This window comes from Chroicocephalus ridibundus, chromosome Z, assembly GCF_963924245.1.
Source record: "Chroicocephalus ridibundus chromosome Z, bChrRid1.1, whole genome shotgun sequence".
Taxonomy (NCBI): domain Eukaryota; kingdom Metazoa; phylum Chordata; class Aves; order Charadriiformes; family Laridae; genus Chroicocephalus; species Chroicocephalus ridibundus.
This window is the reverse complement of record NC_086316.1, coordinates 463,471-485,094: the sequence shown is the minus strand read 5'-3', so window position 1 is coordinate 485,094 and position 21,624 is coordinate 463,471. Positions and strand designations below refer to the sequence as shown.

Sequence of the window (21,624 nt, the reverse complement as noted above, 5' to 3'; positions counted from 1 at the left end):
CTCTTTCAGAGATTACTTCCGTGGGTAAAAATTGGTTTCTACACAACCTATGACCTAACTTCTGTAGTCGGTTTCTAACTCCAATACACACATAAAATTTCTGATTTTTTCTTAACTCCTTAGTGATCTGGTAGAACTCAATTTGCAGGACGTAATCAAAGTTGGCGACAAAGATTAACCCCAAAAGAGCCTGAACATCAAATCACTGTCACTAATTCCTACTTTCCTACTACAAGTATTTTTTTCTAAATCACCACCTCCCCGAGTCATGTGATTACACATGAAATTCCGCTTTGGGGATTTTTCCTCAGTAACTCTGACCTTGCTGACTCTGAAGAGCTGGCTCAAATGACCTTATGGGTTTGGAAAGCAATAGGGGAAAGAAAGAGAATCTCCAAGTTATCACCACGTTTTGAATCTTATGATACCTGGAGGCCAGATTCATGACTTTTAACATACGTATTTGGGCCTGAGAATACAGCTTTCCCTCGCAGCCAGCAGTGTCTGCCATGTGCAGATCAATGGCAGCAGAGCCTGGGAACAAACCCCAGCAGTTCTCTCCAGCTGAAACAAGTGCACTGATTTCCAGCAGCATCTGACCTCTGGTTGAGTCACCATCCCTAGAGGTGTTTAAGAAATGACCAGATGTGGCACTTCAGGGCATGCTCTAGTGGCAGAGACTGTAGGGGTTTTTTCTGTGTGTATGGTTGGACTCGATGATCTCAAAGGTCCTTTCCAACCATGGAGATTCTGTGATCCTATGATTCTATGAACTCTGGCGCTCAGGCAGGCGTGAGCCCAGCTCGGTGCTCCCACCACTGCGCACGCACCGCTGCTCGCTGCCAGCACCTGGTGTCACCCACGGATCCGCAGCCGGCAGCAACGGAGGGTGGCACCAGTGACATTACGTGCCTGCAGACCCTGCTCTGCCCACCCCGGGCACCTGCACACCCTCCGCTCTCACTGGCCACAGGGGCAAGCGCTGGCCACTGGCCGGCTCATGCCACCTGGCATTTCTCACTGCGAGGCTCCAAAAAGGGGAAGGAAATGACAGCAATACAAAGCCCTGAGGACACCTCGGTGTCCCCACGGAGTCAGCTGGATGGGCGCAGTTTTGCACAGAGAAATGTTGAGGTCGGGACACGTCCTCACCCCCGGGACACGGCACGGAGGGACACAGCGCGTTCGGAGGAAACAGGGTGACAGCAAATCCTGTGTCAAACGGGGAGATCCCAGCACGGCCCAGAATGGCGCGACCCGCGGGCTGCGCAGAAGGGAGGCCGGGGGTCCGCCGGCACCCCGTGGGCCGTGCAGAGGCTGGGCTGCCCCCGCGCCGGGGAGCCTTGGCCCCCCTCAGCCAACCCCTTCCCTGCCAGCCCCGTGGCCGCTGCCTCACGCTCGCCTCGGCACGGAGCATCCACGGAGCACCGCGCTTTCCTCCTGAAAGACTGTCTTTTTCCTTCCCTTTAATTTTTTTTTCTCCTCCCCGTTTTGAAGACTCACCAGGCACCATTCCTGTCAGCGCCGGAGCGGAGTAGCTGCCCTGTCCGGCCGGCGGGACGTGCGGAGGGTATCCTGGGAGGGTTGTGCTTGCCAGCTCGCGACCTGAGGAATCAAACCAACAAATCACCGCGTGAGCATTGCGACGAGCGGACATGGTTTTACATCTCCCCGAGCGCCCAGAACACAGCCATGCATTTGTCATCACTGCTCTGCGAGGGCCAGCGTGGGATTTCCAGCCTGGCAGGGAGGGCAGGCGCAGCTCTGCTTTCTCTATAAGCTGCCACAAAGCTCCGACGAAGTGAGAGACGGGAAGGGGAAGAGCCGAGCTCTGTGGGGAGAGGAAAGCGCCCGCCTGAACTCCGGCTGCTCGCCCCTATTCCCAAGTTCCTCCAAAGCTCAGATTTATAAAGTCAGAAAACAGCGAAATGTGAAATAATGCTGATCTTAATGCCACTTTCTCTGAAAACTCTCCAGAAAATCACCGTGCACAGGCTGGTGGTTTGCAGAGATCTAAATACAAAGCAGGACATTGTTTTTATCTCTTATTAAAGCCAATTAAAAAAAAAAAAAAGAAGAACAAACACAAGACATAGAGAGGTGAAGAGAGTTTAAAATACAGTTTGCTGTGGTGCCAGAAGAAGGCTCAGATCCACAGACACAGCCTGATGCAGCACTCTTCACTTAGAGCGCAGAAACACACCTTTTTATCCAAGTACCCACAGGTCTTCCACGGAAATAACCCCGGGGAAAGCAGGCAGTGGGGTGTCCCCCATCTCCCTCTGCCCCAGACCAGGGCCTGGGGTCCCCTCCCTCGCACCCCCGGCTCCCAGCGCCGCAGGGACACGTCATGCCCATGGAGCAACGGCGGGATGTGCAGTCAATGCAGCGGCAAAGCGCTGCCGAGGAGATGGGACCTGCCTGGACCCTGCCTCCCGCGCAGGCATCTGGGATAGCCGCTGTGCCTGCCACAGGAATTCCGGGAGATCGCTGTCTGCTGTGGCCACAAGTGGGTCTCCAGGAGAAAGGGATGTTCCTGCAACCCCACCGGGGAGGATCCATCCTTCACCACAGAAGGAACCTACCCATGGTTTCCCGTCTCCTCGAGAGCCCAGCAGGAGTGGGGGGACCCACCCTCCCGGCTCCTGCCCGGAGGATGCGTCCACGCTCCTCCAACCCCAGCACGGCAGGGACCACGCCGGCTACAGCGTGCTCTGAGATGCTGCTGGCCCAAACCAGCCCAAATGGCCCAAACCAGGCCAAACCAGCTGGCAAAAATCACTATGAGTAGAGGTTCCGCCACGAGAATGTGGCATGGCAGATCAACAAGAAAAGTTACGAGACTGCTGATTTTAGCACCACTGACCAGAAAAAATGCAGAGATCCTCATGCTCAAATTGCTTTAAGTAGGCACTTGATTTTATGACGGTGATTTTTTCAAGTCTCCAGAGCTTGCAGAGGCTGAAACCAAATGTCTTCCCAGGAGTCAAAATCATTTTTTAACTTTTTCTGTTGGCAGAGATTTTGAGCCACGGTTTCATTTTGAGCTGATCTAAAAATAAAATTTTAAAATCTTTCTTTTTTTTTTTTGTTACCGTCGAAGAAATGAGACCTCATCTGATGAGACAAGAGCTGGGAATGCGAGTATACCGCCAACTGCTGCTCACCACCCCCAGGTCACGGGCAGCTTCCCCCACCGCCCCCGCCAGTCGAAGGGGTCCACGCCGCGACGCCGGCAGCGCCTGCACCCGGGCATCACTGCGGCGATCTCTCAGCACATGCCCCACTTTCCTTGGCACTCTACATCCACAAATCGGGATGCGTGCTGTTCCTCCCAGGCCCTTCCTACAGAATATTTATGGTGCATCCACATCCTGAAAGAATTTAAGGTTCAAAACAATTGATTAATTTGCTCTCTTGTTCTAGGGGGAAGGCAGATCCCTTACGGAAGGGCATCATGAATTCTAATTATTCAACGGCAGCAGAAAATGGCTCTTTTAGATTAAATGCTCTCCCCTTGTCACTGCCCTGCTTCTTTCTCTCCCACACAAAATTAAACTCCGATTCTATCACCTTTACAGCCTGGGGAAGGGAAAAGTATCTGCGATCTACTTAAATTTAGTTGCAGAAGCAAACTTCACCCCCAGCACTGGCAGCCCTCAACCAAGGGCTATCCCTACCACAAAAACCATCTCACAGCCTCACCTCCAGGTGGGTACCACCACCCAGGAACCCTCCACTGACCCAAGAAAGGCCAGCACCGCTCTTACCGTCCTCGGTGGGGTGGTGTCACTGCGGAACGGTGCGACACCTGTCTCCCAGAGGTGCCCAGGTCTGTGGGCAATCTCCCCTCCCAACATGTCCCACACCGACCACTCCCCACACCTCGGTTTCCAATAGCTATAAAAAACCACAAACATTGCCCTACAACTTACTTCAATATAGTGAAATATTAGAACATTTTGCACTTTCTCCAAAGCCACTGTCACACCCGCCACGGTCAGGGTCATTGTCAAGGGCACTGAGCAACGTAGCCACCACTGGAGACACCAAGAAAAGTAGCATCTCAGCTCCTCTGTAAATCAAGACAACACCACTCATGGCCTGTTCTACAGGTCTGGTCTGGCTTCCATCACAACCCATTTCCACATCAAAAGTTCTGGCATCTGCTGACAGATGTCTACAGCAGGGTCACTGCAGCCAGGCCTCAGGCAGGGGCTGGGAGGTGGCCAAGGCGGGCTGCAACCCCACCTCATTCTCTTAATTGCATCTGACGTGCTTCCCCCAGTCCCGCTAAAAAGGGGTGCAGCATCCCTGTCCTCTGTGAGTTTTCCCCCCAAACTGTCAAGTTTCAACTGCACTGGAATAATATATTTCAGAGAAACATTAATAACCCCAGCACAAAGAGAGGACAAGAAGCAGCCTCCACCCCACAGTGTTCCTACCCTACCTGAGCAAAGCAGCCAAGAGGAAACGAACTTCTGCATTTTAGCAGTGGGACACAGAGACATAGAGACCAATGTCCCTCAAGACACACTCATTCCTACATAATTTTGGTCTGGGCTTTTTTAAGGGTAGACACCTAAAGTTGGAGACGATGCATGGGTAGGTGTGGGCAGAGCTGCCTCCCTCTCTGCCGCTGGGCTAGCCTCAGGCAGGACAGAGCAGCTCAGCTGCCAGCTCCAGCCTATGGAGAAGCATCACCAGAGCAGAGCCTAGCAGGGCTTTCCAAGAACGGCTTCTGCCAACGCTATGGGGCCACTGCCTAAACCTAAACCAGGTACCCAAATACCTTGCTAAGTCTTGCCGGGAGTGGCCTGCCCATGGAGAGGGTGGTAGACCCAGCAGCGCTGGTACCTTCAGTGGTATCTGCTGGTCTGCAGCCAACACGCCTCCATGACAGGGGGAGCACACGGCAGCTCTCGTGCCCCTTCTCGTGCTCCCATGGAGGACCCTACCTTCTCCTTCATGCCGGTGCCTCCTCCCAGCCACCTCGCGGAGCTCCTCCACACCGCTAGAGAGCATCTCCAAGGGGTCCACCGGCACAACAGCTTGGATCCATTGCTCAGGCAGCACCCAATGAGAAATGTCTTAGGGGAGGGGGTCTAGACAACCTGTGCAGGGGGGGGTGCATTGAGAACACACACAATACACCATGGTCGTGTTACTGAAGGCAGAATAGGTCCACATTCTTTGAGTGGAATGCAGTGAGACTGGCAGTGTCTTTCCCAGGATGGGAAGAAGGTCCTTTCCCCCATCATGGCCGGGTCCTGATCAAGCTCTGCCTCCTCCATAGGTGACCTTGCCACAGAAGCTTTCCATCACACCAGAGGAGTGAAGCTCCATCCCTTCACCTTCAGCAGCACCTGGGATACCCCAGGCCCAGGCTGCCAAGGCCAGCAGGTGAGGAGTTGGGAGCATTCAGCTGGAGCTAACATATTCCGGCGACTCGGGAGAGCGCCCAGCAGCCAGGTGTGATGCTGAGGAGCTGGGCTGCCACCAGATGAGCGTGGCGTGCCACTGGTGCCAAACAGTCCACCACTTTCTTGCAGCATCCTATTTCTAAAAGCCAGAGAGCACAGTGCCACCATCCACCAGGACTGCAACTAAGCCAGAGACCGGTTTGAAGTAGACTGATGGAGATAGGATAAAAACAGTGATAACACCAGAAGTGGCGTTTGGGCAAAAAAGGTGAGTATGGGATTATCTGTGCGCCATGACCCTTGCCACAGCATCGCACAGATACAGGCAAATATCCTTTTTGAAAAACAAAGATGCAGAGCAGAAAGGACCTGAGGTCAAGATGACTGGAGAAGCCTACCTCCTGGAGATGCAAGCGAGGGACTCATTTCCAGCTTTAAGTACTGCTACAGACAAGCTGCTTTCCCTCTCCAAGTCTCAGCCCTTCCATCTCTCCAATGGAGAAGGAAGTTCACTATTTCTTTGGTGAGCTGCTGCAGGTCTGAGGGACTGAGGGTGCTGCAGGACAGACTGGCCAAGCAGCCCCTCGGGCAGGCAGGCAGCATTGCGCGGTGACAGCATGGAGCAGACACCAGGATGGGCACCACACTTCCCATGGGAGCTCACCACCAGCCACCCTGCGGGGCTCCCCGGCGTCCCCGTGTCTGCACCACGGTTCCTCCGCAGGTCCTGACGCACTGCAAGGTTTGCGACCCCTGGTTCTCCCGCTCCGAGAAAAGCACTCAGCCTGGAGCCCAGCTCTGCAATGCCCCAACCAGCCTGTGAGCAGCCACCGCCGCTCAGGGGCACCTGCCTGTGATGCTGGATCCGGGGCTTCCCAGCGCGGCACCGGCACAGCCTGTGGCACTGCCCACGTCTGGGGTGTAGTCAAAGGCATGCTAGGCCTGAGTTCCAGAAGCGGTAAATACCTGTGAAATACCCCAGCTGGGGTTGTAGATATTCAACAATGAGTAGTCAGGGAAAATCAGTTATTTTTCAGAAGGCTTCAACATGTATTTTAAATGAGTTTCTAAGCATTAGGAAACTAATGAGCAGCACTTACATTATCATAGAATCACAGAACGGTTTGGGTTGGAGGGGACCTTAAAGCCCCCCCAGCGCCACCCATTGCCCTGGGCAGGGACACCTCCCACCAGCCCAGGCTGTTCAAAGCCCCGTCCACTTTTAAGCCCCATCCACTATCAAACAGTATTCTTAAGGGCAAATGCAGTTTTCACATTGCGATGCCTTACGAGATGCGAATCTGAAAGGAGGAGGAGGGGAAATGAAGAAAAATGATCTAAAAATGTGGCACAGTTACAGAGTGTGTGACTTACAAAGAATGTTGGGAAAGTTTTAATTTCTTTAAAAACCCCAAGTGCTCGTGCGTGGCTGGGTGCCCTGAGGGAGGACATCCACCTGAAAACACACGGTCCCAGCCCAGCTGGACCCATCCAGGAGGGGCTGGGGCAGCGCGAGGGCACGCGGGGACGGGGACCACCCGCAGCCCACAGGGCGGGGGGAGCGGGGCAAACCCCTCTGCCGCAGGCGCTCCCGCACCTACACAGCCCTCGCGAGCTCACTACGGGGAAGAGACCTCGCACATCGCTTTCAGCCTTAGGCACATCCCTGCTAGAATTCATCCCGCACTGCTCCGAAAGCCAGAATATGACGATGCTGAATAATAACGGTATCAGTTGGCACTGCAGGACGCGGGGGCGCAGCCACGTGGCAAAGTGCTTGGCTCTGCACACAGAAGATACGCAGCAAACGTCCGTCCCTCCATTCACCAGGAGCTGGCAGCACGCTCGCGCTGAAAGCAAATTATCATTTGTCAAAAAAAGTGCAAATAAGTAATTTTCTTCCATAAAAAGAAATGGTTTTGCAGCCGGATGCGGGAGAGGTCAGCGGTGCTCCTCTGAGCAGAGGCGGCAAGCAGCACTGGGGCAGCGGCAAACGTCCCCGCAGTGGGACGAGCCGCCCAAGGCAGCCAAGGGCTCCCCTGTCGCCAAACCGCAGTGAAAAAACAGAGGGAACGGTTTAGAAGGGTTCTTCAGTTCTTCTACTTTTCCAAAAAAAAAAAACAAAACACGGCAAAGAGCGTTTCCAAGTGCGTCTTTGTACACTACTGTGTGTAAACGTGAATCCAATTAACTTCAAATTTAACTACTAATGAAATTATCTCATTTTGCTATCAGCTCAGCTCTCATCCATGGCAGTAATTAACCACTGGGGGTTGTCACTCCCAGACACATGACACGAGGACTTCCCCAAGCTCAGGTGCTTCAAACCCTTGCAGAATTCATTACCCTGACAGTGTGAAAACCCTTCACTTTCAATACCACAGGGCACCAACATGTTTTTTTTCCCTTTATCTAACTGATTGCCAGTAACAGTATGAAAGAAATGAACCCACTGGAGAGGTAATTAATTACTGCAAAGGATACATTAGAAAATGCAGGGGGTTCAGGTGGTGGGGAGGGGGCTTACAGAGCCCCTTGGCCGCTGCCGCAGAACCGTGCTCGGCAATCGCAGGGCGGGCGATTTTCCTCGCGGACAGTGGGACAGGCTGCGCCGGGGTGAACCGAGCCTTCGCCCGCCGCTCCACGCCTACCACAGACGTGAAATGGCCATCGGCTCAGGAGCGTGGTCACCGGTCAGGCGGTGCGCTGGGTTAGTGGGGTAATCCCACCTCTCCGGAGACAGCAGTTCAACAACAACAGGTCGTCAGCGCTGGGAAAGCCGGGCCGCCGCTGCCGGCACGTCCCCATGCCTGCTCACTCCCACCGCCGGCGGCACCATGAGGTGGAACGGCTGCCCCACGCCGCGCAACCACCTCACGCCCCGCACCGGGTGCTCCGCCAGCAGCAGCTCCCCCAGGTCCCTCTCACGCACCAGCACCCCTGCCCCACTCCTTGCGCCTTTCCAGAAAACAGTTTTTAAAAAGGCAGGTGTATGCTAAGTGAAGCAGAGACGAAGAGATGCCTCCGCACCAGCTCACCGTGACCCGTCCATGGGAGCGTGCGAGGCGCAACCTTCCAGCACCGTCCCATTTTGTCTGGGGGTTGGCAGCCCCCGCGCGCTGGGAACGCCAACACTGGCTGCGGCAGGGACGCTGCGTATCGACCGCAGCAGTGCACCAGCAGAACGGGCAAAACCAGCCCCAAAGGCATCCGCGCTGGGTGGGTGGGACTTGGCTGTCGGCTCCTTCCAAAGTGACCTCGCGTGGTCCCCAAGGCCCCGCAGCGCGACCGGAGAAGGTCGGCACCTGCCCCAAGGTCCAGTTCCCAGCCCTGGCCTGTGGCACCGCCTTCCTCAAGGCCCGCAGACGTCAGTAGCGGAGGAGGGGACCCCCACTGGTCCCCCCTCCGTCGGGACGCCCAGGACCGGCACGCATCACTCTTTCTACCCATGGGCTGGGGCAGCCCCCGCGCTGTGCCGGGCACCGCCTGCCCCATCAGTGAGGGAGCGGAGCCTTACAGCCAGGGGTGCACTCGCCTCATGCTGGAGAAAATGAAAATAAGTGACTGGCAGAGATGGTGTTTTGGGAGCCACTTCATCTCTGGAAGCAAACCCAAATTTCCAGCCTATTTCAGTCAAACTTGTTACCAGAACTGACTGCTATTTTGAAAAATCCAGCTCTTTCTTTGCCCAGTGAAGATTTTGATAACACCAACCCTGTCGTTATAATCATTATAGAACCACAGAATCATAGAAGGTTGGAGTTGCAAGGGACAGTTAAAGCCCACCCAGTGCCACCCCCTGCCCTGGGCAGGGACACCTCCCACCAGCCCAGGTTGCTCCAAGCCCCGGCCAACCTGGCCTCGAACCCCTCCAGGGATGCAAAGTGTCTTTATCCTAAAGAAAACATTTTGGCCAAACGCACAACCCTGTGAGCAGGAAAAGGACCTGAGGAGCTCCATCACCGGCACCTGCTCCCCAGGGTCACACCCAGGGTCTGCCTGGGGTAGTGGAGGAACCTAAACCAGAGACGGGCATGTCTTAAGAAAATTATCTGGTTTTATCACACATGAAACACCGCTCTGTGCCCAGTACCACAGCAGCGTCATCGTCAGCTCAGCCCGGAGCTGCTGTGCACGTGCCCCAGCGTGGGATCCAGCCCGAAGGCATCTTGGACGCTGCATCCCCCCAATGCCTGTGGGATCACATCTCACCCTGTCACAGCGGGAAAGGAGACGCCATCGGCACGGAACATGCCGAAATGCCACTCTTAACGAACAACTCCCCTCCCATGCTCATCTAGCTCTATTTGCGGACATCAGAGCTCGTGCGGCATGCTTACTGCGATGAGTTACCTCTCCTGCACCTAATTAGAGGCAGATAAAACAGTGGTAACACACAGATCACCTGTAATGATTTTGCTGACTCGATTATTCTTCTGACAATTAGCTCTGGCTGCCAAAGCCTCACAGGAATGTCAAAGTCTACTTCCTACAAAGCAGGTAATGTCACAGGTGTGACCATGAAATCAATAATGAGGCATAGCTCTTGCAGAGGGCATCCAGGTCAGATGGAACAGCCCTTAAATTAAACATTGATAAGCAGAACACAATTATCCATCATGTTTAAGTGCCTGCGTGAAATTAGCAGCCAGGGAATGGGAGCGGTGGGGGAAAGATTAGTGGCGGAGGTATTGAAATGCGCAGTGTCCACCGTGACTGGGGCTGTAAGGGCTGGTGACGGCGGCACCGTAACCTGCTATCACAGCCATAAAATTCAGATTAAGCACACTGCGCTGGAACAGGGGCTGCAGATGTGGGTCTGTTTTTCTCCTCACCTGCAAGGCAGCGGCAGACGTCTGAAGGAGCCCAGGGCTGCCCTGCCTAGCGGGTGTCTTTCCTACTCTTCCCATTGACAGAAGTACGCTTTTAAAAACGAGGCAGGGCAGGGAAAAGGGAAAGGGAAAGGGAAAGGGAAAGGAGAAGGAGAAGGACAAGGAGAAGGAAAAGGAAAAGGAAAAGGAAAAGGAAAAGGAAAAGGAAAAGGAAAAGGAAAAGGAAAAGGAAAAGGAAAAGGAAAAGGAAAAGGAAAAGGAAAAGGAAAAGGAAAAGGAAAAGGAAGGAATAACAGTACTTTCTGCTAGAGCAAAATTTCAGGGGAGAAGTACAGACTAATATTCCAGTCTGTTTCCTCTGCAATTTTTAGGCAACAGTCCTGGAGCTGCAGGGTGCTCTGCCCTCAGCCTCGTCTCTTCTGGACAATCTCTTTGGCTGATGCTGCATAAAATTCCTGTCCTGTCTCCCTTGCAGCCATCGGGCTCTTGCACCCTACGAACAGCCCAACAGTCCACCTTTACATGTATTTTGTAGGGTTGCTGGTACGAGGAGGCTTTGTCTGCAGACCGGAGCTGAGCTGTACCCTGTCACCCACCTCGATTATTTGAAGCTTGCCAGGGTCTCTTTCCACTCCCGTAACACAGGCAAAGTTAGAAATCCACAGTCTGACCTCTCATTTAACGCACACACACACACGAAGTATTGGAGGAGACATCTGTAGGGAGACTAGGAAAAGATACCCTAGGGGGGACAACGCCTCTGGAAGAACCCACCCCTACCCAATTCTACTCAACTGGCGCAGGGTGCCCAGAGAAGCTGTGGCTGCCCCATCCCTGGAGGGGTTCAAGGCCAGGTTGGACGGGGCTTGGAGCAACCTGGGCTGGTGGGAGGTGTCCCTGCCCAGGGCAGGGGGGTGGAACCAGATGATCTTTAAGGTCCCTTCCAACCCAAACCATTCTATGATTCTATGAATTCTTGTGTGGCCAACTATTAGCCATGGACTAAAACGTGTCAGCATAATTTAACCTCTCCCTGGCTCCGAGTAAGTGAAACCCTCACTCCTCGCAAGCTTTCCCTTCATCCAGCTCAGGGCGTGCGCTCTGCAGGCCCGGGAACAGCAGATACGCTGGTGATCCAGGCTCAGCAAGGCACGGTGTGGTCGGGTCTCAGGTGCCCAGTTACATGCAGAGAAGGATGTGGGGAGGCGTGGGGAAGCGTGTCAGACAGCCAGAGGGGGTCCCACCACACGCCGGGTGCATGACACTACCAGCTCCAGAAAGGACAACTCTGCACCGTTGGTGCTTCAGCAATCACAGAACCATGAAATCCTAGAGTCACAGAACGGTTTGGGTTGGAAGGGCCCTTAACGATCATCCAGTCCCACGCCCTGCCCTGCTGCCCAAAGCAGGGTCACGGATGGGGGTCTCACCCCTCCCCACCAGGGCTGCTCCCCCGCCACCGAAGGCATCGCTGCCCCACGCTGAAAGCCTCCACGGGCTCCAGCCAGTGTGTCCATCTCTCTTGAGTCAACATCAGCGATGTGGGCTCATTAAATAAAAGTAGGGGAAATAAAAATAAGGGGAAAGCAAAGCACGGCAGACAAGCCAGCTCAGGACCCGAGCACACTGGGCCGTCGCCGGGACATCCTCTGGTGTATGGCAAGGATGACGCGGGGCAGACCACGGTCATCAGGTTTGCCTCTATGGCAGAACCAGCCAAGAACTTTTTTAACAACAGCTTCTCATGAAGAGACAGGAACACCCCACAAAACCTGAACTGTGGAAAGCTGGAGTTTATGCAAGCAGAGAGGCTGTTCATTTGGGTATTTTAACTCCAAATGCTTCCAGGCAAAGCTTTGAACGTGTTAGAATATTTCATTTTCCTTTAAAAAAAGCAACAAACAAACTCATTTTCAAGTTTGGAATGGCTTTGCTACATAAAATGTAAGCTGGTGAGGACAGATACAAAAAGTGGTCCAAACGAAAACAAGAGGAGAGGTGCACACTGCTCTGGGCTTTTTTTACGTTGTTGGCTACTTTCAGCTGTTAAACCTTCCTCAGATTTGGTGGGTCTTTTTTATTAAGAAATAGGCCTGAAAAAAGTAGAAATCCTGAATATCTTCACAGAAGAGGAAACCCGTTGCCATCAGTCTTAGTTTTGGGTACCTCTCAGCATCCATCAGCAGCCACAGGGTCCACAGGGCTCTGCCCCAGCCAAGGGAGCTGGGGCACCATGTGTGCTCAGCCCACGTCCTCCGGAAGACCCCAAAAAGGGCTACAGGGACACAAGAACCCAACAGCCTGAGTTTGGCTAAGCCCCCATGGGCTCCTGGTCCAGGGCTCAGTCCCTCACCAGTGTGGAGGAGAAGCATCTCCCCGCCTTCCCCGGCTCTGGGAGCAGCAGAAGGCAGCTCCTCCTGGCCCCAGCAGGACGAAGTCTGCTGGTGGGCAAAATGCCATCGCAACGACAAGACCACTGCATGCTTAATGCTGAAATTCCTGGAGATACTCATAGAAGTTTTGGGCCTGGTCACCCCTTCTCTTCATATGGAGATAAAGCACGAAGGTGAGAACTGGCATCCCCCTGTCCCAGGTGACAGCAAGGAGGGGACAGACTTTGCTGAAAACAGCCCAAAATGGGCATTCTTCTGGTGGGCACGTTCCCCTGTCTGCATTTCCACAGCTCGTGATGCAAGAGGGAAGCGGCAAAACTGCAGACAATTAGCGCCTGGGCATTGACGAAGCAGTGCGAGGGAAGCCAAGCGCCAGCTCCCAGGGGCTGCGAAGGAAAACTGACCACGGAACCGCATCCTGGGGGGACGGAGGCGCAAAGGCGAGCGCGGGACAGGGACACGGTGGGCTCCTCCTCCGGCTCCACTCCTGCCGCTGCCGCCAATTACACACGCCCGCAGCTCCGCTCTCTCAAAAGGGATTCTCTGCACATCCAGCGCTCTGCTCGGCAATCTGCGTCAGCTTGGAAATGACATCAAGTGTAGCCTTCAAAGGCAAAAAACCCCATGTGTCTACTTATCTGAGAGACCAGTTAGCCTCCTCCTGTCAAACAGACACGTTAAACGCGGAGAGAAAAGAAATTTCACATAAAAATAATGGGCTTACCACCATGGCAGGTCTTAGCCTAGAAAATACTGTTTTTAGGACAAGTGCAGTTCATCGTGCGGGGTATTTTACAAGCAGCAATTAAATGAAACTTTACATTGAAATAGAAATAGTAAAACCAACTTCAAATAGTTCAGAACTTAAATAAATGCATCAGAAAACAAAACCAAAAGCCAAAAAAAATAAATAATCCCCAAACAAAGCACCTCTTACGGCTAAAATGCAGAAAGTGCCAGTCTGGCTGTTTTTCTGCTGCCGTGTAACATGCTCCTGCTTTTCGTATCCCCTCACATCTCAGGTCTGAACGGCCCTTACACACCTCACAACCGAGGCCAAATTAAAGATGGGGGGTTTTTCATCCCATTATTTCTAAAATGTACTCCAGCCAGCACGCTACATGCAATGAATGAAAGAACGAGGAGAATTAAACCACGCAATGAAACAGCTTTCTGACGAATAAAGCTATGGAAATTTTAGGCTCCATTTACTTCTCAATCTAATTTTGCCCTCCAATGCACATTATGTCTGAAATGGGATCTCATGTGGTTTGATCAGTGCTCTTAACGCATGCAGAAGCAACATATTCCCTTTATTGTTGTTTCCTTTCTGCTGCACAGCAATACTTCTAATAAGAGCAGCACAGCAGGCTCTGTGAGACTCTGCAGTGATCGCTGTGCTGCTGGAAGGCTGCAGGATGACCAAGAGGATCAGCATCTGGGAAAGTTTGTGGTCCAACGGAATCCCCGTTCCTGCAAACCCAGAGCTACCTGCTCGGTGCACTACAAAAATCACCACATCAACAGAGTTAACAAAAGACGTTTAAATAAAATATTTTTTTCCTTTTGTTTCTATTCCAGTGTTTGAATTTTTGGATTCACCCAGAAGCTATTTTTCACCCTCTCTTTGCAACCAGGAGGACTGTAAAGCTCGTATGGGTTTGTGAAGAATTACAAACTCCTCTCGCTGTGACAGGACTACAGACACTGCAGCTACAAGAAAAAAAAAAACAAACGCTACAAGCTACGGGGTGAAAACAAGAGCATTGGCAGCATTTTACCGTGGAGCCATGGATGCTCCCGGAACCCGTGCACGGATACGCATGCAGAGAGGTGGCTGGCCTCCAACTTCTCCCTCCTTGAGAAATGGAAATCCAGCACCTCTTCAACTGCCCCCCCACCCCCCGCCGCCCCGTGCTGCAGATTCACAGCTCTTTGGCAAATATTTAGCAGTTGATAAAAGGGACACACGTCCCAAAGCCAGCCCTGAGGAGGGCGGGTGGTGCCACATACCCCCTGTGCTCCAGTTCCCTCCTTGGGTCCAAAGCCTTTGCTCCGGCCAGGGGCTGCCCTGAGGACGAGGAGCTGCTCACGAGGGAGAGCACCCTTCATTTGGGCTGAGATCTGCAAGATTTACTCCGGACACCCTCCGGCACCTTCCCTGGCGTTGCGTCAGGCCTCAAGGAGAGGAGTGGTGACAGCCTCCACCAACCTCAGCACCATGGAGCTCCCTGAAGAGCATCCAAGGACAGTGGTGGCCACCGCTGCCTGCTGCCACCCGGTACCGCTGCCACCGGGAGTGGGGCAGCCGCTATCAGGGGGACACCGGGCTGTGACACGGGCTTGCTGGCCACCGGCACAAAATGTCCAGGCGGGTACAGGCATTGCTCCAGAGCATCTACAGCGAGGAGCAGCAGGCAGGGCAGCCCACCTCCTCCTCCCAGCCCAACAGCTGGGGAGACACTGTCCCCAGGTCTGAGGGGGTGCATGGGCGCCTGGGAAGGGTCCCAGAAGCCGAGCAAGCCTGTGCTGGCGAGACACAGAGCCCCAGGTCGCTGCCACAACCCGCCGGGCTGGGGTGGTGCTGGTGGGGAAGGGTCTTGGTGGTCCCCCTGGAGCTAGGTGCGGGAGAGCCAGCGGAAGGCCTGGCACCAGCCCCGGGGGGGTACCGAGGCCAGGCACCAGGGGAAAGAGGAGGATGTGGGTTTCCAGTCACCTTGCGAAGGACAGCAGTGACATCCAGAGGGCTTTTGGGAGCAGTGAGAGCAGGAGGAGAAGACCATGAGCCCTGCACACCTGCCTGGGTGCGAATCCCAAGCTGGACCCTGGAGACCCTTCACCAACTCTCATCCCAAAGAGTGACAATACGCCAGCGGGTGGCATCGCCCCCCAGGGCCACGGCCTGTGGCATCATCCCTGGGGTCATGGCACGACCAGGCCAGCAGCACCCCGTGGCGGTGGGGCACCGGGGGCTGCCAAAGCTCAATGAGACACCAGATGACCCGGGGTTTCACCATCCCACCCGCTCCCCACCCAGGTGAGCCCTGGGAGCACTGACACGGGCCGGCATGACCCAGCGCATCCAGGCAGGGGAAGATGGGAGGATACTGGCAATCAGATATTCAGCTTGTTAGGTAAGCACAGAGATGGGGAAAAAAAAAAGCCAACAGCTTCCACCAGTCTGTTTTGTGGAGACATTAAACCCATGCTGAAATCTTCCATGTCGCAAGAATCAATATTTATGATCTGCATCTGGAATTAATCTGAGATGGAGACATTTCCAATCTAAGGATCATTGCTAATGTAATCAGCAGTTTTCTGCCCCTCACAGGAAAAATATTTACACCCTAGATTTTAACATCTTAATTAGGGCTCAACAAAGTTCAGATCAACGACCCAAGTGTGATTTTTCTGGTATTTCAATAATGCTATTTTTATCCTGGAATAAGATGAAAAGCTGAAATCAGGCATTTTACCTGGATTCTATGTGATGGAAAAAGTGACACTTTGGAAATGTTGAGATACTTGGGTTTCAGTATTTTTCTGTCAAAATATTTTTAATTGTCAAGATTCAAATATGTCATTCTCTTTGGTGGAAAGAACCCAAAACACCTAATTTGAAATCACATTAAGGCAAAATTGCATTTTTCATCTGCCTGTGAAACAGCAGGACCAAGTTCCTGTTTCCAAGTCCCGTCTCTCTCCCAGCTGCCCGGTGGGTAGAGAGCATCTCCCGCAGCGTGGTCAAATGTAGGGCTCAACTGATGTACCAGGTTGTTCAGGAAACAGAAAACACATGGATTACTTTACGGAAAGTGTCAGGAACCCCCTTGGACGCTTCTCCCATCCAAAGCGGGTGTCCGCTCTCTCCCCGATGCCAACACCGCCATTTGTGCTGACGCCGGTTTGGCTGGGGCCCACGGGCTGGACTCGGCCAAGCTGCCACACAGGCCAGGATCCAGGTCTGCCTGGACCCCGGCACCAGGCAGTCGTCCCGGGACAGGAAAGCTTTGCCAAACAATGGCAGCATCAGCCATAGGAGGCAGCACCACATTACTCCTGCCTGCAAAAACTACAGGTGCCCCATCTCATTACACTAGGATCACTAAAACACAGTAAAAAATGCAATTAGGATATCTAGATATTAACCAACATGTCTTTTTGAGGGCTCTTGCACACAAAAAGCAGACAATAGGATCTTGCTCCCAAGCCAAGGTGGGAGATACCCTTCCGCCACCTTCAAGCGGGACCAGAGCATCCCCACCAGCGCGGCACCAGCACCAGGGGATGCTGCGGTGGTGCCCAGGCTGGGCCCTGGGGCGTCTCCACACGCCCCAAGAGCTTGCCCGGTCCCGGTGAGATGCCCTGGGCTTGCCCAGCCATTGGGCATCACCTTCATCCTGGGAGCTCTCAGTGCAACTCCCCCGGCCCGCTCCCCTCCAAGGACTGCAGCTGAGGATGATGATTCGGGAGGAAAAAGGGGGGTGGGAGAGTGGCCAGAGGAGGTCCCCAGCCCACGGTGCCCGTCATGGCGTCAGGATTTATAACTGTATTAAATGGCATGACAGTCGGCCACGATAAATCAGCTCCCCTTCTTCCCAAATCACAGACAATAAAAGCTTTGGCAGTGAAAGTCATTCATCATCATAAAGACTTGAGACATTCCAGCCATCAATTTCACTCACATCCTTAATACACTGGAGAGGAGTGGTGGAGTTTTAGGGGGGAAAAAAGAGAGGGAGAGAAGAAAGGGAAAAATAATTAAAAGAAAACATGAAGAAAGACTGGACAGGAATAATTACAAAGGTCAGAGAAAGGAGTCCCTTCAGGACAGCACTTTTGACGACAGGGGCAGTGCTGCCCTGCTCTCGGCGGGGGGTGATGCTGAGCAAAGCTGGGGGCATCCCTGACAGCCCGGGGGCTCCGCGGGGGAAGCAGAGGCCGGGACCGTGTCCCAGAGCGGGGCCAGAATGCCATGCTGCCTCCCCACCCCAGTCCAGCCCAGCATCCCTGCCGCCTGCCACCCCCGGGTCCCCGCCGCCTGCGACTCCCTGGGGCTGCCAAGGTGCCGGGCCCAAGGGGCCGAGCCCGGGGACAGGCACCGCTGCCCAGCGCAGGCCGGCCATGGCGGGAGCAGAGCTGCTGGGGTGGCTGGCACGGCGGACGGGTCCGTTCTCAGGAGACAAAGGGAGATGAGACCCGCGGGATGAGGCCAGCGCCGGTGGTGGACCGGGGGTGAAGGGCAGCACAGGGCACCACACACTGGTCCCCACCAGGGCCCACAGGGCCACCTCCTGCTCCTCAGCTGCCACTACCTTACTGTGGGCTTACTGAGCCCACACCATGCTCCAAGGCACTGACGAGTCCACTTGACCAGCGCTCCGGTACCAAAGCCACCGTTCGTAACACCCCCCCGCAGAGTCACTGAGCTATCGAACCATGTCACAGAAGGGCCCACCAATATCCCACTCATATCTTAGGAACTTAAGAGCTTCTTCCATTAAAACCTGGGCTGACAAGACCTGCAGGTGGTGAATGGACAGAGTATGGACAAAATTTGTCTGCTGAGCAGTAAACCACCCAACACAGCCTGCAGCACTCCCGTCCCTGACCCTGGTAAGCAACAGCGAACCCTTCTACACTGGACAAGGGTGCAATGAGCCATGAGGTGGTGATCCCACCTCTCCACGCCCCCCCAGGAACTGAGGCATCTCCTGTGGACCTGTGCAACCTCGCAGCGAGAGGCCACAACAGCTGCCCGCACCTCCCGTGCGCCGGCGCAGCAGCTGGGCCTGGCAACACCAAGGTCATGGTGCAGATGTTTGACTGCAGAGTCAGTCAGAGAGAGCTGCCTGGTGGAAAAGGACCTGGGGTTGCTGGTCAACAGCCGGCTGGATAAGAGCCAGCAGTGTGCCCAGGCGGCCAAGAAAGCCAACAGCATCCTGGCCTGCATCAGGGACAGTGTGGCCAGCAGGACTGGGGCAGTGACCGTCCCCCTGTCTGGAGCACAAGTCCTGTGAGGAGCGGCTGAGGGAGCTGGGGGTGTTCAGCCTGGAGAAGAGGAGGCTGAGGGGAGACCTTCGCGCTCTCTACAGCTCCCTGAAAGGAGGGGGCAGCCAGGGGGGGTCGGGCTCTTCTCCCAAGGAACAGGCCATGGGACAAGAGGAAACGGCCTCAACTTGTGCCAGGGGAGGTTTAGGATGGATATTGGGAACAATTTCTTCACTCAAAGGGTTATCAAGTGTTGGAAGAGGCTGCCCAGGAACAGGCTGTGCCAGCACAGGGCCAAGCCAGACCAGGAGACGTTTGGGTCTGACGGCTGCAGCTGGTGAAGGCTGCACTAGGACCACGGGAACAGCTAACGGACCTGTTCAAGACTGCATCAGTGCCTGGGAACAGTTTGTGTCCATATTCCAATAATTATTCCAATATTAACAAGGGCAGATGGAGCAAAACCAAGCCCTTTTTTTAGCACCAAAAACCAGATTTGCTGGCAAAGGGAATCTCATCCACATCCCCCAATATCACACACCTCTTACAGACTTTGCAATTATTGCACTATCGGCTGGCTTCCCACCACGCTCTTCCAAACCCTCCCCACTCCTGCAGATCCTCAAGCCCCAAAGGTCCAGGACCTGTCTCCCCACAGAGGACGCTCAACTCTGGGGAGGCCACCAGGTCTGGACCCACAACTGTCAGAAACAAAACCTGCTGGGGAGGGGATAACCCACACGTGTCCCCTCTTTACAGGGATACTGCTGATGCACAAGCCTTTCTTTAGAAGTTAACGCTCAAAAAAGGTACAGTGTCATCACAGGGCTGAGCTGAAGGAATTTTGACTGTTGCAAAGCATGTACGATGTAAAGAAGGAAAACTCCAGTGGGACCCCGATACTCCTTTCATGTCCTCACTGAATTCACTTTTCTGCCACATCTATGTGAAAATCACAACTCAGGTGTCAAGTCCGTGGCAGCACAGGCAGTCCCTGTCCCTGTTGATTCTCACGGGATTTCCACAAGCGATATTCCTCACTGTTGGTAAATGTGCCAGTTTCATCAAGCAGCTCAAAAAAAAAAATAAAACTCCATCAAGTTGTATTTTGAAGAAATGCCAGTGACGTTTTCTTTTTTCCACTGCATTTTGCTTTTTGCATTTTCTTTTTTTTTTCATCACAGTTCAAAATTTTTATGAGAAATGACATCAAAATCTGGAATTCACACATTTTTGGCCTGACGGAATACAAAGTCAAAAAGAAACAATGGTCCATTACCAAAGAAAAGCCCCAAATGGGTTTATAAAATCTCTGTTCATAGATAACACAGTGTTTCCCAGGGCCAGAACTACAGGAAGAGCTCTTTCAAAGAAGACAGAAGGGAAAATAAGCAAGAGCTTTGTTTCCTACTCTGCAACAGAAGATGCTCTCCTTCTCCCAAAATGTGCTGCAACACCATTAAAACACCTGGATCCTTTGGCTTTCTCTCCCCTGGCTCAGCGATGGGCACTTTTGGCAGACCGCAACTGGGAACAGCCAGGAGCCGTCGGTGGCACGGAGCTGTTGGAGCACTCACCTGGTCCCGGCTCTGCACCCACACCGTCTCTGCTGGCCTCCCACAGACCATGGCTCGAAGCTGGGGAGCCCGTCCCCTTGAGTTCCGCCGGGCTCCGAGGAGCCAAGCCCTTCGGGAAGTGCCCAGCAGGCTCTGTGCCCATCCAGTGTTGGAACACTTCACAGTCTGCAGCTTTTCTTTCCTGAGTCCTCCCATGTGTTTTGTTTTTTTTAAAAAAGGCACATTCCCATTTCTAGGTGATGGTATGACCGTGCGAGTTGGTGGCAGATGCCCCCGTGGCATGCTGTCCACCGCCCAGCGGTGCACATAGCCCTCGAATTGTCTCTGCTTAACCATTCCCTCTACTTCCCAAACTGCTGGTCTCATTGTCCCCTGGGTAAATAATATGGAATCTCCCAAATGGTCGAGCATCAGATGAGAATTAAGTCATATTTGGTCAACTAAGGCCACCTATCATCAGTCATATCATCAGTGGTGTAGGGAGCTTGGAGATGTCTTCAACCACTGCCATCAAAACAATTACCTTGTCCTAGAAACGACATCTGTAGCCTGACTCAGACTACCACTAGACTTTATTTTTGTGCCGTGCATACACACAGACGCCAATTTGTCCCCCTCCCCACCTGGAAATACCATTTTGGAGGCTTGCGCAGACACTCTCAGGTGTTTTGGTAGTGTTGCAGGCCAAAAAAAGCAATTTAGGAAGCATTTATGCTAGCTGGAGTGTTTTCCTTTCTATTTTTTTTTTTTATTATTATTTCCAATTTGGAGATCTATGACAGATTTACAGCTTTTCTGTGGCAGCGAGAAATGCTGTCTGTGGACGGAATCAGCTGTTGATGCCCTGAAGCCAGCCCTGCCACAGCGGTGGCACGGTGTGGGTCAGCATCCCCAGGACCCGGACACCAGTGGAGGAGCCGTGGCTGGAGCCAGCCGGGCATTTCCCACCTGCTCGTGCGGAGCCGTTTGGATGCCCAGCCTTTGTCAGGGCATTTCAGAGCGGGGCGGGCACGGAGGAGGCTGCTCGGGGTGTCTGCAGAACAAGCCCCAGCCCCACCACAATCAGGACCAGTGCAGACACACCAGAACCCTCTTGTCTTAATCCTCCTGCCATGGCTGTTCCATTTAAAATTGTATTTATTATCCATACCACAGCGGTATCGGGGGCAGGGGGAAACAGATTTAATTAATTAGAGATTGCAAAATCCTTAAGTAAAAGATGCTATGTAAATGCAAATTGTTATTATACATGCTTTGCACCAAAACATGTTTACCATAGTTAAATTCAACATTTAAATCCACAGCCAAACTCCCAACAGAGTGAGGCTGTACATCATCAAAAGAGGCAGTTAATAGCCTGGGTCTTAGTGGGGTACAAGTGCCCTCGTTTGCTTTCTCAAATGCGCTT

General features: G+C 53.4%; 1 protein-coding gene across 1 annotated transcript in view; it reads right to left on the bottom strand.

Moving 5' to 3' along the window:
* PAX5 (paired box 5) overlaps positions 1-21,624 on the bottom strand; it is a 136,139-nt gene that overhangs the window by 31,560 nt on the left and 82,955 nt on the right. The window contains exon 8 of the mRNA XM_063320094.1: positions 1,504-1,605. Coding sequence (XP_063176164.1) covers positions 1,504-1,605 — 102 coding nt within the window. The remainder of the gene's footprint in view (positions 1-1,503; positions 1,606-21,624) is intronic.